General features: G+C 49.6%; 1 protein-coding gene across 1 annotated transcript; it reads right to left on the reverse strand.

Moving 5' to 3' along the window:
- Positions 1-12: 12 nt before the first annotated feature.
- Positions 13-15363, reverse strand: LOC133354826 (protein lifeguard 1-like). The gene is made up of 7 exons (XM_061571974.1): positions 15183-15363; positions 10144-10337; positions 9479-9591; positions 8693-8893; positions 7675-7803; positions 7118-7261; positions 13-6305 (listed from the first exon to the last, which is right to left on the reverse strand). The coding sequence occupies exons 2-7, from the start codon at positions 10325-10327 to the stop codon at positions 6156-6158; spliced, it is 921 nt and encodes a 306-aa protein (XP_061427958.1). The 5' UTR covers positions 10328-10337; positions 15183-15363; the 3' UTR covers positions 13-6155.
- Between the last annotated feature and the right edge of the window lie 1458 nt (positions 15364-16821).

Below are 16821 nucleotides of genomic sequence, written 5' to 3' on the forward strand. Positions count from 1 at the left end.
CAAACACACTCGTGGTTTTTACATTAACGATTTATTGCTGAAATACACACAGCGATGAATTGTAAGGGTTTCAATTTCATCTTAACAGCGAGTGGACGATTGCGAATGCGTACACGCTGTGGCCGAGGATGTGTGGACGAGCAGAGCACGTGTCATTCCCGTCCCTCGAACGACCCACGAGCACAGCCAAACCACAAAGCGCCAGGCCCTGCAGTGACCAGGATTAATCGAGTCAGTTTGTGTGATTAAGTCTTCGTCTCGTCGATAGCACGACGGTGGATTCTGTCACGTTGGTGTGTCATTCTCTTAAGTCTCGTCTACCGCAAGAGTCCACCATGTCGTTCACGATTAGTTACTACATTTTAGAGGTACGTGCCACTACAACCTCCCCCCGGCAATATTACCAGGTCAACCAATCAGTCAACTTTTTCTACGTGAGAATATAATACAACAAATCACAACGTTTTGGGCGCAACACAAGCGTCCATCATCAGGTGGGAAAGGTGATGGACGCTTGTGTTGCGTCCGAAACGTCGTGATTTATTTTATATCTACATGACTTTACCGAAAGAACCAAACAGTATGGATTCCTGCAGTCACGAAAGCTTCAAATCAAAATAGAAAATAACAAATGACCATGTTTGGTATTCCTCGTTGCCCTGTCTCAAATAACGCTACTAAATTCGTGTCTTCGGCTGCGCCTTCACTCAAGACTGGGTAATGTTGGTTTCGTCATCGTCACGCCTCGGTCTTTGCTGGTGAGTTAACAGGGGTGGGGAACGTCCGGCCCGCGGGCCGTGTCAGGCCCACGAATTCATTTGGTGTGGCCCTGCCAAGGCAACCGCAAGCGGGACTCGAAATTCAATAAATCTCGGAGCAAACCTGGAAAAGCAGTTGCGAGTAGCAGCAGCATCATCAATACCAGAGAACATCACACGCCTCGCCAAAGAGAAGCAGTTCCAGCCATCACATTAGTGGTGAGTAAATTAATTGTTTGACCAAATATAACGGGCACATTTTTAAGTTGATAATGTTGCATGGCCCGCGAATGATGTTATACATATCCAAATGGCCCTTGGCAGAAAACAGGTTCCCCACCCCTGGCCTATAGCCATCGTCACGATTGATGGTTTTTCGTCCACTTAAATCTTCGTTGACTTAAAATAAATACACATTTTGATTTGAATGCCCTCTAGTTTCATGAGCAAACGTTAACACTGCCTAAGGGCGGCCCAAAAGAAAGCATGAACTCCCTCGCCTGCCACGCGTTATGAGAACTTCACGTGAATGTGGAGGCCGTGTTTCAATGAGGCATTGTTATTACTCTTGTTACCGGTTTGTACAGCGAGGTCACGCCAGGGAGTGATATGTATAGTGGGAGGCGTACGGCGAGGTTGCAGCTGGAATTATATTAGCTCATGAGCCATTGCTTTCGGCGACGTCGATGACGGGGATGAAGACTGGTCTCGAGGTGGGTACACGATGGTGCCCTGCTAATTAAGGGGACTCGCGGCGAGATGGATGCAGGTGTTTGAGACTAATTGTGGACGATTAAGACGACAGCAGCAGCTGTGTGTTATTGTTCAGTGTAATGAGAGAGTAATTTAAGTAAATTTGGCCTTTGGCAGTAAATTGTAATTCCATTCGACGTTACCATCTAATGGATGACAGTCATGCTGATGAGGATAACGATGAGGGTTAATCGCGTGGATGCGCTCACGTTTCCAGCCGATACTGCCACCCTCTCCGAGGTGAGTTTGTGCTTTTTTGTAATCGACATTTACAACCTTCCTTCACAAGAGTGCTCTTCCTGACGAACAGCAGGGCAAAGCAACACAGCACCCCACGAAGTCTTGCGGAGAACACACAGACATCGCTCGTGCACTGTAACTGCGTTTTAAACGTCGTGCAGTCACCTGACAACATTCTTCTGCCCATGCGTCTAAATCTCGTCGACCGCATCGCTCGGAGTGCACCGGATCTTATCAGATCTCGCAAGCTAAGCAGAGAATGAGCCCGGCCACAGTGTTGGATTAGCGACCGCCACGCATTCAATCGCCTCTTTGCATGCCACTCCAGGACTGTAAGTTGACCGCAGTGCAGCAACATACATCGTTGTACCGTACCTCTATGCTCCAACATCTATGTTCCACACCTTCAACCCGCACTGACCAACGTGGTGAAGTCGGGGTCAAACAGCTCCCGCGGTGCGCGAGGAAGCCTCTATTCATTCGGCAGTGGTTCGACACGAGACGCGCTCTGGCCATGGAGCACGTGGGCAGATGTGGAATGTTGGCCGTACAGAATTGAGATCGCAAAGGTCGTCACGTCGCGTGCCACCGAAAAGTGGCATCTGTCTCAGCCCACCTCGAGGCCAGCAATGAAACACTGCCTGAAAGTGGAGGCCCTTCCCCACCCCCCCCCCCCGGCAGTGGGCGTTCTGAGCGAGACATTGCAGGGCTTCGCCTTTGTCTACCCCGCGGTTCCACCGCCGCGCGAGCTGGTGGGCACGGCGCACACGCACTGCGTGACTGTCACCTCTCTCTCTCTCTCCATACGCACCGCTAATTGTAAAGATAAATCATTTTATTATACAAATAATTAGGAGTTTTTTATGAATTAAAATTGTGCTACTTACACAAGATTGTAAGGGTAAACACCATGAGCTTCATGAATAGTCACACTTTACCAATGAGTACACATCAAGCATAATAGACCCAGAGTGAAAGCCTCACCTCACCGGTAAGAGTTTGTTATAGGTGTCGAGATCAACACACGAAATGAATATGCAACGCCACTTTCATGTGACGCCGTTTTGGTCACAATCACTTCAGTTGTTAAAACTATACCGAGCAGGCGACGTTTCGGGCAATGGGTCGTTCACATAACTATTTCTCAAAAAACGTCACCTCCAATGTACGGTTTCCTTTTAAGTATATAATGATGAATGTCTTGCGGTGTTTTGTTAATTGTGTCCGTGCGAACACCGCTGTCAAACGCACCACCACTACCAAATAATTTGTTCGGTTAACAGGATAACATTTTATCAGCGAGGGAAACTGTCGCGACCTGCAAGTGACGTAGCTGTCCGCACGGCGTGAAATGGCACAATCTGCCGCCCAGAGCCCGCGCGCCGAGGAAGATTGTTTAGACCGCGATGTTTAACTTCGTTTGGGTCATATTCTTGGTTCTTTCGGTAAAGTCACGTAGAAGGGAAATAAAATAATATACATATAAAACATTACCGAAAGAACCAAGAATATGAATCCCTGCAGTCACGAAAGCTTTAAATCAAGATTTCGTCGGGGTCGATGCGGTTACACGCGCGACCTCGCGTTTCGCGGCGGTGCCCCCCAAACTCACGTCGCCAAGTCCATTTCGCACAGCTCCGTGTGCCACTTCGCGTCCCGTGTATATTTCGTGTTTGTTTTGATTGCACCGCTGTTTGTGTGCGCGCGCTTTGTCGCACTTCCCGCGACTCGAAATCGCCGCCGTGTTGCAAACCGAAACCCACCCCGTGAGCTGAAACGACACAACACAAGCCTGCCGGAAAGCCTTCCCATCGCCGGCGATTTTACTCCGTAAAACACGCGTCTGTTGGTCACGAAAGAACGATACCATTCAATATACCGCTACCATAATTTACCAATGCAAGTAACACAAAAACACAGTTAATGGGTAATGTAGCCTATCATAACTTTTTTTTTTACTATTAACGTTTACATATTGCCAGGAAAGAATAATTTAACAAAAATTAGGAAACATGTTTCTAAATACTAACACGAGTATCGTGGACCTTGTGTCGTACGATTAGGCACGTCGCAGCGTCGCCACGACAGGGCGATTCTACACAAACGGTGCCAATAAAATGTCCTTGCAGCCCCGCCTGCCGGCCGGCGGAGTCTGCTGCTTCTGTGTCATCTAAAGCGTCACGCGACTTCCACACCTGCACTGCGTGGTGGTGGAGCCCAGAGCTCTGATACATCTCGATATGACGGTGCGGTCGGTGCTGATATGGCGGCACGGGTACACGGGCGCGTTTGTTAGCCATTGCAGCAGGCAAGGATGCCAATTTAAACACGTGGGGCAATGTAGCCAACCTATCGATAGAAACACAACAAGGCCAGAACGCAGAGGTGACACACGCATGAGGCCAACGACCCAGCAGTTGGGCCGCATCTCACGATCACCTTAAAGCGAGGGCGGGGACCTTTAACGGAGGGCCGAATATTACTTTTAAAGACCACAGGCTTTACCAAACTCCAGTCGTCGCGACCCACCACGTCTACCAACTTACTGCTCCCATTCAAATGAACACGTGCCACGCTGTACGTGCCTGATGATAGTTAAACACGCCCCACGTGACGCGCCAATTAACGCTACGTCTGTCACGTGGCACACGTGCATACACACGCGCAGACATCTCGATCTTCATTTCAATTGGCTCTATTAACGCACGCAGCGTTAATTGATTCAGCTCGTCGCGTGGGACGTTTAACAATCATCTGGCTCGTGACACGAGTTCACTTGTATTTGAATGGGGAGTACGTCGGTAAAGACGTCGCATGGTGAGGTCGCGAGGACTGAAGTTTGGGAAATCCCTGCATCATTAGCAGGCAACAGCACGTGAACACACACACACTTCAGTCACTGCAAGAGGCCCTTAAAAACTATTAATGGGTTCCCTAAAATGAAGCGTTGCAAGGTCGAAAATATCCCCCGTGGTACTCGATTTGCACCGCCAAGATGCTTGAAGGTGATGTTAAATATCGTGTGTGGCCCATTTCCAAGTGGTACGCCTGGCGCACACAGGCCGTGTGAATTGAGGTCGGTGCCATGGGCCCCCCACCCATCCCATGACCTAGATATGCTGTACAATGTCACGACAATTGATGGGGGGGCGTACACGGGCTGTGCTGGACTGCGCCCGTATCGATCACAAAGTGCAATGCTGCCACAAGCAGATTCACATGTATTAACTCACACACGCATTTCCACACACCGATACACGGACACCTCATGCGCACTCTGCGGTCGCGCGTGCCCAACCTGCTCACTGGTTGGCTACATTCTATGCGATGGTAGCCGATTGCAAAAATTTCAAATCAAGAACCTGGCCCAATCGCGCACCCTTCCCCGGCTAATTGCACACAAATAACACTCGGTGTATCTAGGCCTTCAAACTCCCACTCGGGAACTCCTCCACCCAAGCCCAACCTCCACTGTGAGACCAGAACATGCATGCGCACGGCTCTCGTTAAACATACGGTGAAAACACTTTTGCTGTTGACACACCTAGGCAAGTGGAAAGGAGGTAACATTATATTTGATAAGTATAATTTTTGCTTCTTAAAGGTAAGAGGATTTGCATTAAGTAAAGATTAATTTTAACATTTTGGAAAGAACATATATTATTTTTTACAGAAATTGTTTACACAACAGCATTTAAACCAAGCAGACAGCCTCAGTCGTTCTACACTCTGCATTAAGACATTGACTTATTAATCCATGAATACCAATTTCTTAAAAACAGTGAAACTCAAAAGCCAACTTGATATGTGACAACTCTTCATGTGCTAGGAACGTGGACACACTGGGAAGCGAGAGTCGAAGATCTTGGCGCATGAGAGAGAGCCCGGACCCTCCCAGGTCTCCACCTTGCCCCGTGCGAGGCTCTGGAGAGTAGGGAGGGTCCGTGAACTGATAGCGAAGTGGTTTAAAAGTCTCCTGCCTCTCAATTGTCTCCAAACCTAACTCATTCCAAAGGCCCTATGCTGATGCATGGGTTAGCCGTATTAGTTGTCGCCCATCCAAGCCAATTTTTGTTTCCACTTTTAAATAAATTATTTCGAGGGTTATTTCATTCTGCGCATTACACGGCATGAGGCTGCCTTGCCGCAAAAGTCTATAAAACTGTATCCGAGCATTTTCTACGAGGTTTCTGCGATATTTCTGAGGTGAGCACGGATGTCTTGACGCGGAGGTCACAGCGGCGTTGACCATGGGCGACGACAACCTCCCGCTGTTGCACCTCGACGGGCTGAAGCTGTGTGCAAACCTCTCGTCGAAAAACGAGCCAAACGTCACCGAATACGCCACGAATCCCTAACACGAAGACACATTTCCGAACAGGACAAAGCTGGCGCGTCGTGCACTCAGTTGCGAGAGTTGCCAATGATCATCAGGATGTAGAGGAAAATGTTGATGACGTCCGTGTAGAGGTTGAGGGCGGCGAAGATATACTCCTCAGGGCTCAGCGCGTACTTGTGGTTCCCCATCAGCAGCTGCGTATCCACTGCGAGGAACTGTGGAGAGGACAAATCCTGCTTAGCAGCAGCATCGCCTGTAAAGTGTCTATGCAACATTGTTCATGAAAACCTCTTGTTACAGGGTTCTTTCAAATGGGAGCCCGTGGGTCAGATGAGACCGACGAAGGCTCTTGAAGCAGGATGCTGGGCCGTGGCCTGCCGAGAGATATCGCTTGCCAAACCACAGAGCTACATTGCGCAATGGAACAGGTGAACAAGGGATCGAGATGACAAGCTGCAGACGTGAGAAGCAGATTTAGTGGTGACAAGCACATATTTTTTGGTGCCACGACGCTGCGCAACGAGCAGGGCGCCGGTGGCTATGCCGCACGCCTGAAACCCAGCACTGGTGGTGGATTGCACAGATTCGTTAAATTCCTTCCCTTCCCATGGGCTGCGAGGCTTTTAGGGAATGGCGGTATGGCAGCATAGCCAAGTTGTTTAAATTCCATCTGTATTCCATCTGTCCGGGGATTGAGGGTTACCCCCTCCGCACGAGTGGGTTTTTTCCTGATACTCCGGTTGCCTCCCGTACGTATAAAGACTCATTCAAGGAGTTAGCCTCAATTCCCAAGATAAGTAAACAGAGCTTCGGAAAATGTTGGTAATGATGGTTCTGGTTGCCTCCCCACTGGTCTTTGGTTTCCCACGCCTCCAATGCGAGAAACAGTACGCGTGACACATTCTGCAGCCGTTTGAATCACGCCGTTACATTAAATAAAACATTGCAATTATTATGGTTGTCATAACATGTGCACATGAGACTAGGACGTTAAGATGCCTATGTGAGTGACATCCTGGAGACTCACCACGGTGAACAGCAGGGCCCCCAACGCCCCGTAGACGATGTTGAGGATTTGATTGCGCAAGATGATGCAGAGGATGGAGAAGAACATCAACACGACCAGCATCACCAGCAGCACGCCGTTGCAGGACGTGAAGTCGTACTTCGTCTACGGGACAGACGGTCACAAAACACAACCGTCGGCTTGACCGTCACGAACACCGTACAACAATCTGCGCACCTTGCGTTAGAGATATCGTTTGGTTTCGCTTGGCCAGGGCATGTCGCTTGATGGGATGATGGCCGGTAGATGGAGAATAACGATGGAACAGCAGCCAAGGGTAGGCAATGCTCCCAAAGAGGTCAACCGCGGGGATGGAGTGATGAGATCCGCCCATATACGCATGGTCGGTGGCTTCTTACATCACACGACAGAGACAGCAAAGTTTGGGGAGGCCTTCATCCAGCAGTGGATTTATCATGACTGATGATGATAATGATTTGCACATCACTTATCAATCAGGGGTTAGAGCATCCACGCTGCCGGCGTGAACGAATGTAGAATACGGTGCGTTTGTTTACCTGCATAGAGAACAAGATGACGGCCACGCAGACCGCCACTGTGATGCCCATCGCCATCACAACAGCGTCGGCCTCGTAGAAGGTGGCAATCATCCCCACCATGTAGGACATGCACAGCGTCAGGATGGACTGCACACGCGACACATAACCATTTTCATTCGACGGCATTGCTGACACCACAGGTACAACACAGTGTTAGGTAAACATTGTGAGAGGCCACTGGGGATTCACGAGCTGGGCGACACTGGCCGAGGTTTCTTTTAATGACATTGGCGATGAAACGGCCTTGACCACCCACTCAGCCCAGGACAGGACCGCTCGGTAAAATCGTGATGTCATGTATTTGTGCTTGTAAAAATCAATTATTTTCAACTGTCACCTCTGCAGCTATCAGGTTCCACATGCATTACAATGGGGAAAAGGTATATATATTCTGAAATCGAGTCGGAACCCCAAGTCATGACAAGTCATGCAATCATTCTGGGGTCGGTGGGAGAAGGCAAATAGTTACATTGCTACATAAGCATTTGCTTCAGGCTATGTGAGACAGACATTGGAATGGGACCCAGAGATCCATGACCATAAAGACCCAAGACGTTCCAACAACTACAGGATCTAGCATAACAAATGATCGTGATATGTGGTAGCATAAATGGCCATAGCCCCAAGGAGCTCTTGATCTTGATGCAGAAAGCAATCATAAATATCATGTTGGATATAAAGGAATAAATAAACAAATCCCACGAAGGTATGAGACTAGTCACGGAATGACAGTCAAAGGACAGAACACAGCTGAGAGGTAATCACTGCAGAGATGGAGTGATTATATTCATTCATGTGCAGGAGCGATTTGAATAGTTGCATCACCGGGGAAGCCTACAGCAATTGAGACAACTATTGATGAAAATAACGGGGGATAAAGAGGTTCCTGATAACACAGCTTGCCCAGAAGTTTCACATACGCCACGCTTCCGTGCTGCTGCATTGTGCAGTCTGAAAGTCCTGAATGACCACGCACCAGCGTGATGATGTTCCAGGGATGCTTGCGGCGGAATTCCCCGCAGCAGCTGAGCGCGATGAGACAGGCGAAGAAGACCGCGTAGGAGGCATAGTAGAGGCCGGGAGTATGTTTAACGTATGTCGAGACGGCGGGTGAAAAGCGGAAGGTGCACACGAAGGCGAACGTCACCAGCAGCTGGGCAGTCAGGACCAGGTACACCTGCACGCAAACGCACACGCACAGCACGTCACAATGTGTCGGGGCGGTGACACAGCCCAGCCGCTTTGAGTCCGGCGGGCAGCCCTGGCCATGATTGCGCGTGTTTTATCTGTCGGATGCACGACGTCTGCTTCACGGATCCCGTGATGTCGTTCAATATGAGTAGGCCATTGTGTGCCTGTGTCGTGGCCCAAATTTATCATCGGGAAAAAAAAAACTGCAAATTACTCAACGGAGATTATACACAGCAATCATTGCCCCCCTACTGGTACATTAATACCCACTTGAAGGACAGGTGTTGAGTGACCTTATGCCGTACAGGGGCAGCTGCCACTGGTGGTGGCCATTTCAAACCATTGGAGATATGTGATATAAGTTGCCTTTATGTATAAAGGCTTTTACATGCTCCAAAGTAAAGGGCCCTGTATCAAACACAAATTCTCATTATTCTGCTCTGTCGGTTTTCGTGGTTATAATGTACGGCCCTCGGGTGTGCTTTCAGTTTGTGACGTCTGTTGCTCGGCACGATGTCCATAATTGCCACGGAGTTTCCACCGTTGCTTCTCCACTACAAGCATGACTTACCTTTCTGATGAAAGCGCGCCGCACTGTTTTGTCAGTCCAGTCAGAGATATTGAAGTCTTCATTGTCGTGGTACATTGGCGGATGCTCATCATTAAAGGCAGGAGCTGAAGGGCCTGAAACAAATCACACACCCTGTTGAGATTTCACCTCTGATATTATTAAAATATATATATTTGTCTCCCAATTTCAATTGCGCTTACTGGAATCGGTAATTCCAAGCGAGGATGTATTCACGCTCTGAGCCACCTGACTTACTCCAACATCTTAACAGATTTTCAATAATTTGTGTCAACCAGGGAATGGACAACAGCGAGACCTTCCCCCGATTGTACAGTTGCTCACAGTCTTATTTTATCCGGGAAATCATTTTCCTACCATTACCCCCGTAATATATAGGTTATATATTATTCGTCTTTCTTATGGCGAGGAGTTGATCAAGAATGTTTACAAGTTCATGTCAAGGATGGTGAGTGAGCCCAATGACGGCTTCGGACGTAACCACATGGTGAATATCTGAAATGCTGCTAATGAATGATCGCAGCCGGCAGTGGTGTTACTACGAGTGCCCATGGTATGAGAATGGTGAAAGCAGTCGCACTATGAGCTATCCTTAATTGATCATCGGTGTCGGAAATGAGATGATTATTGTGGATGTGCAAGAAGACCTGGAGCTGGGTGGTAGGGTGTATCGCTGTAGCCCGGACCCCCGGATGAAGGGCCGGGGGACGTCAGGTAGGGGGGCTGCACGTAGGGGGGTGCCATGTATCCGGGCTGATCCGGGTTTCCCCATGACTGGCTGTCCTTCGGTGCATTGGGCGGCATCAGGGGAGCTTTCTCGCTGGTCGACATGGTGGCGTTTCTGTGGCAAAACAAATCACAGCACAAACGTCATCATCCAGCCACCTCCATTTATACAGGACACAACAACCATCATCATCCAGCCACCTCCATTACACAGGACACAACAACCATCATCATCCAGCCACCTGCATTGCACAGGACACAACTACCATCATCATCCAGCCACCTCCATTATACAGGACAACAACCATCATCATCATCAAGCCACCTCCATTATACAGGACACAACTACCATCATCATCCAGCCACCTGCATTGCACAGGACACAACTACCATCATCATCCAGCCACCTCCATTACACAGGACACAACAACCATCATCATCCAGCCACCTGCATTGCACAGGACACAGCTACCATCATCCAGCCACCTCCATTACACGCCACTGCAAGAACACTGCAGGCTAGCGGAATAAAGTGGAGCCACCTGCCATCTCGAACAGAAGTAGCTGCCCAACATGCAATACATGAAAGTTATTGTAATTGGCTTCCCTACTATTTTCCATATGGGCAGTTCCACTATTTCGGATGCGGATCTTAAATATGTGGGTGTAATCATTAAGTGACATTTTAATTTTGCGTAGTACATCAATCAATTACGACTTTAAATTGGATAAAATGATTTGTTCACCTTTCTTGGTACGGGAGAAATGCCCACAGAATACCAGTGTTAGACGTGCTTAGATTAAATCTCTTTTTCATCCCCACTGGGATGGTGATGGTATATTCAGTGTATTAGCCACATTTTCTAAAAATATAGATAACAACTTTGAAAATGACAAGCCATGTGTTTTATGATTATTTAGATGTTTTGCTCAATCTGTGGAACTGCCCACATAAAGTACTTTTCAATGTTAACATGACAATGTGACAGGCAATCTTTCCAACATAATTAGGAGTATTCTCAACAGAGCACGGGTTAAGGTGGCGATACAGTCATCCCACTCGGCATGAAAAACACATTTCTGCCTCACTGCCAATATGCAGCCTCCCCATTCATTGATGTTCATTGATAATGATTGGCCACAAAGGCCCAGGCAACGCAAGCCTTCTGTACAATATCTGCTCCACTCATCACTAGTACCTCCAGTCCTCATCCCGCATGTGCACACAAAGATAAAGGTGCAGCCCTGCAATTGTTTGTTCATGTCAATGCCTGCAGAAGGGCCTCCATCAGAGAGAGCTCGAGACAGTCCCTAAAGGGGTATTTCTGGTCTACTCTTCCACAATGTACAGTGTGGGAGTAAACTGCCCTCTACCCCAACAAAAGTGTCATGCAAATCGATTGTGCTGTGCCCATTTATACTGCTTGGGTGGATTTTAGAAACGTGCTCATTGTTTCAGCGCGTGCACAAAACAAATACAACATTCTCTTTGGTTCTTTCGGTAAAGTCACGTAAGTATAAAATAAAATAAATCACGACTTTTAAAACAGTCTGCCTCAGCAGCAGACCATGCTTTCCCACCTGATGATGGACGCTTGTGTTGCGCCCGAAACGTCGTGATTTATTTTATACCTACGTGACTTTACCGAAAGAACAAACGAGTATGGATTCCTGCAGTCACGTAAGCTTCAAATCAAGATTAAATACAACATTCTATTCTGCCAGCAAGAGGGCTGGAGGGGCGGTTCAAGGTTTGGCCTGTTGTGCAATGAAACCGACCACCTAAGTTCGACTCCCAGCCATGGCTAGCATCGGTGGGCAAGTGATACCTTAACGAGTTCTGGACCTCCACAACATTCACCAACCTGCACTGCCGACGGGCAAGGTGCAGTATTGTCAAACAACCCACATCCAGCAGCGGCTGACACGCTGTACATTTTACTCGGTCTCAAGCCTCTTTGTCAGGAAGGATCTGCATGACCGGAACGATGTGGCGAGGCCTTCATTCAGTAGTGTTGTTTTACAGAAGGTTCAAGATGGAAATGTTCAGTAAAACTTAAAAAACACAACCACAGTGCAATCTTGATAACCTTTGCGATGTAAGAATAGCACAAGGTACCACGTACGTACAATGGATTGACAAAAATAACTCTACAGTACATTATTTTCATCAACAGCTGTTCAGGCTTTTTGGTAACCACTTTCAGCGAAACTCTCTTTAGTTGGCAACACAGATGTTGTGGACAGGCTAGCGCCGTGCTGATGAGCTGCAAGGCAACTTTAAACGATGACGCGCGTGTACTTACGAGAAGCAAAGCTACATGGGATGACAGCAAGTCATTGACCCAAGTAAGCCCGAAACTGAGGCTTGTTCCTCTTTCCAAAACCGGAAACTACGAGCTCTGCTAGTTGCAGATGAGACCGTGTCTCCATCAGGCCCCTTTAGGCAATTAAAGCAGCTAATGTAGTGATATTAGAAAAAAAAATAAGAGGACACCACAAACCCAGTGCAGCGAGAAAGTGGTCATGACGTAATACATCTGGCTTCTACATTTTACATGTAGGCTTTCACGACCAACATGATTATTAATAAAATGTGTCGTGAACCCTCCTCCACCCCGACACAGCCAATTGATAAAGTTGTTGTCACATGAGCAAACGTGCCAATGTATCACTGCTTCAGTAGTACACCGGTGTGTTGGCAGATAAATCTCACAACGTTCAATTCTGGGATCTGCCTGATGATGCTGGTTGTAACTTTCAGCGAAACGTCGTACCCATTCAAATGCTGCGAGATTTATCTTCAACACACACGTGTGCTGCAGCAGTAATTAACATTGGCATGTGTATTCACGTGACTTTATTAATTGGCTGTGTCTGGCGGAGGAGGGTTGACGACACGCATTGTATTTACAAATCTGCTGCTACTGCTATCATCAACACAAATCACTTGCTGCTGCTGTATTAAACAGACTGCAACGAGATTGGGGGGAGAGGGCAAGACGGCGTCTCTTGTTGTTGTCATTGTCATTGTGATGTAGCGATGCACAACCGAGAAACCTGCACATCGGCTGATTTAATCGCTCCATCTCCAACGGTGCACGTGATATATCTAGGTCACGATCCATCCTTTGGCTGCCACTGTTATTGATCCTTGACGAAAGGCCGTCATCCCTTCGAATGACATGTCCCTTGCCCAAGCGGTTTGGAATTCTGTGTTCATTATCCGCTCCTTCCCCTTTCACGCACTTCTCCACTTTCGTTTCCTCGTGTCTCTTGACCAGGTTGCCAGTAAAACCACGCAACCATTTACATAGCAAGGGCATTTGAAATTTCTACTATGGCAAGCGGACAGACAGACACACACACACGACCCCAGCGTCCCATCACAACCACGTTGACGATTAAAGAGGCAGTGTTAGCAGCACGCTGGGCTGGCTGGTCGCAGGCAACACGCATCCTCGGTAAAGAAAACATCGTGGCGTGAGATGTTGTACATCACGTACAACGACGTTTAAACACCGATGTGTGTCTGCTGACAGGATGAGGGCTGATCTGGTAATATTATTCCTGTGTGAGAGTTAGGAGGCGTCCTCTGAAGGTCACGAAGCCCCTGGCTGGGCCTTACCTCCTCTTCCTGCTCCAGCCAGCTCACCTGCACCACCACCACCACCACGGGGCTCTACTGATTAAACCAAACATTTGGCACCGATTCTCGCCGGATCAAACAACCCGTGACTTGCTACACAAGCTCAGGGTCTCAAGCCAAGAATCCCCACTCAAAATCGGACCGCCAACAACAACAACAACAGCACAACTAGGCTGGACCCTGACCCAACACAGTCCCCGACAGACATATCCACAAAGTCTGCGCCTCGGTTGCATGCCACGTGGTCGTTGTAATTGGTGTCCGAACATCAGGGATCGGTATTTATCGTGGAGAAACCCGATAGACTATGAAGCTCTTAACCATGCAGCTGACCCAAAGTCCCAACTAAAAGCCACCTATACCCCCCCAGCCCTAACAAACAACATTGCGTGGCCACAGAACACATCACTCGCGTTGAGCGATGCCGATGATGATGATGATAACATCATACACGGTGGTAGTATCTACAGTATGCTGAACTTCTTTCGCGCCGTACGTAGCCAATCGTGCTAATCGGAGGTGCGGTAGTGGTTGATACGGTAGTGATGTTATGGGGAAGGAGTCCGTGATTGTTTGATGATGGTGGTGACGTGTTTATTGATGATGATGCTGATGGCGAGTGTGAGTGTACGCAATGACGATCGTGTTCATGATGGTGAGATTGTAATTTCAGCGTTCGCTTCTGCCGTGATGATATCGCTTAAGTTCGACGATAATCCCGCTATGTTTAGAGTGGTTAAGTAACCTGTGCCGTCCATAGCTTAATAACAACAGTCATAATGAAAACGTCTGATATAATCGCCGTTACATGGCAACAAGCCATTGGTGATACCGATTGTTTAAACGGTTGGTGATGACGGTGGTGGTGGTGGTGATGGGGGTGGTGATGATGATGGTGGTGGTGATGGTGATGGTTGTGGTGATGGTGGTGGTGATGGTTGTGGTGGTGGTGGTGACGATGATGATGGTGATGATGGTGATGGTGGTGGTGATGATGATGGTGATGATGATGGTGGTGGTGATGATGTTGGTGGTGATGATGATGATGGTGGTGATGATGATGATGGTGGTGATGATGATGGTGATGATGATGGTGGTGGTGGTGATGATGATGGTGGTGATGATGGGTGGTGGTGGTGATGATGATGGTGGTGATGATGATGATGATGTTGGTGGCCGCGCCATCACGAAGCGACTCCGCGTCGCAGTCGACCCCGAGGCGACTTCAAATCTCGCTGCGTCACGGCGGCGCGACATCGCGGGGGGGCTCAGGGGGGCCCAGGGGGACCCCTGTAGGGGGCCCAGTCTCACCGGGAGCTGGGGGGGTCCGCGGCTGCGTCCCGGGGCGAGGAGTCGGGGTCCCTGCGGGTCTCTGCGGGGCGACGAGTCGGGGTCGTGGGCGCAGCGGCGCTCGGGGGAAGCTTCCGGAAGTGGAGTGAGAGGTCCGTGACGCGCGCGTGACGCTCACAACACTCACCAGACTCCTCCCACTCCTCACCTCACTCATCACACTCACCTCACTCATCACACTCACCTCACCCTCCTCACCACCACACTCACCACCTCGTCACCAGACTCCTCCCACTCCTCACCTCACTCACCACACTCACCTCACCCTCCTCACCACCACACTCACCACCTCGTCACCAGACTCCTCCCACTCCTCACCTCACTCACCACACTCACCTCACCCTCCTCACCACCACACTCACCACCTCGTCACCAGACTCCTCCCACTCACCACCACACTCACCACACTCACCTCACCCTCCTCACCACCACACTCACCACCTCGTCACCAGACTCCTCCCACTCCTCACCACACTCATCACACTCACCTCACCCTCCTCACCACCACACTCACCACCTCGTCACTAGACTCCTCCCACTCCTCACCACACTCATCACACTCACCTCACCCTCCTCACCACCACACTCACCACCTCGTCACCAGACTCCTCCCACTCCTCACCACACTCATCACACTCACCTCACCCTCCTCACCACCACACTCACCACCTCGTCACCAGACTCCTCCCACTCACCACCACACTCACCACACTCACCTCACCCTCCTCACCACCACACTCACCACCTCGTCACCAGACTCCTCCCACTCCTCACCACACTCATCACACTCACCTCACCCTCCTCACCACCACACTCACCACCTCGTCACCAGACTCCTCCCACTCCTCACCTCACTCACCACACTCACCTCACCCTCCTCACCACCACACTCACCACCTCGTCACCAGACTCCTCCCACTCACCACCACACTCACCACACTCACCTCACCCTCCTCACCACCACACTCACCACCTCGTCACCAGACTCCTCCCACTCCTCACCACACTCATCACACTCACCTCACCCTCCTCACCACCACACTCACCACCTCGTCACCAGACTCCTCCCACTCCTCACCACACTCATCACACTCACCTCACCCTCCTCACCACCACACTCACCACCTCGTCACTAGACTCCTCCCACTCTTCACCACACTCATCACACTCACCTCACCCTCCTCACCACCACACTCACCACCTCGTCACCAGACTCCTCCCACTCCTCACCTCACTCATCACACTCACCTCACCCTCCTCACCACCACACTCACCACCTCGTCACCAGACTCCTCCCACTCACCACCACACTCACCACACTCACCTCGTCACCAGACTCACCACCTCACCAAACTCCTCCCACTCCTCACCACACTCACCACCTCACCAGACTCCTCCCACTCCTCACCACACTCACACTCACCTCACCCTCCTCACCACCACACTCACCACACTCACCACATCACCAGACTCCTCCCACTCCTGCTCACCACCATCACACTCACCTCATCACCAGACTCCTCCCACTCCTCACCACACTCACACTCACCTCACCCTCCTCACCACCACACCCCTCAACCACCACTCACCTCACCACTCA

This window comes from Lethenteron reissneri, chromosome 49 (assembly GCF_015708825.2).
Source record: "Lethenteron reissneri isolate LAM-NWPU_2019-01 chromosome 49, ASM1570882v1, whole genome shotgun sequence".
Taxonomy (NCBI): domain Eukaryota; kingdom Metazoa; phylum Chordata; class Hyperoartia; order Petromyzontiformes; family Petromyzontidae; genus Lethenteron; species Lethenteron reissneri.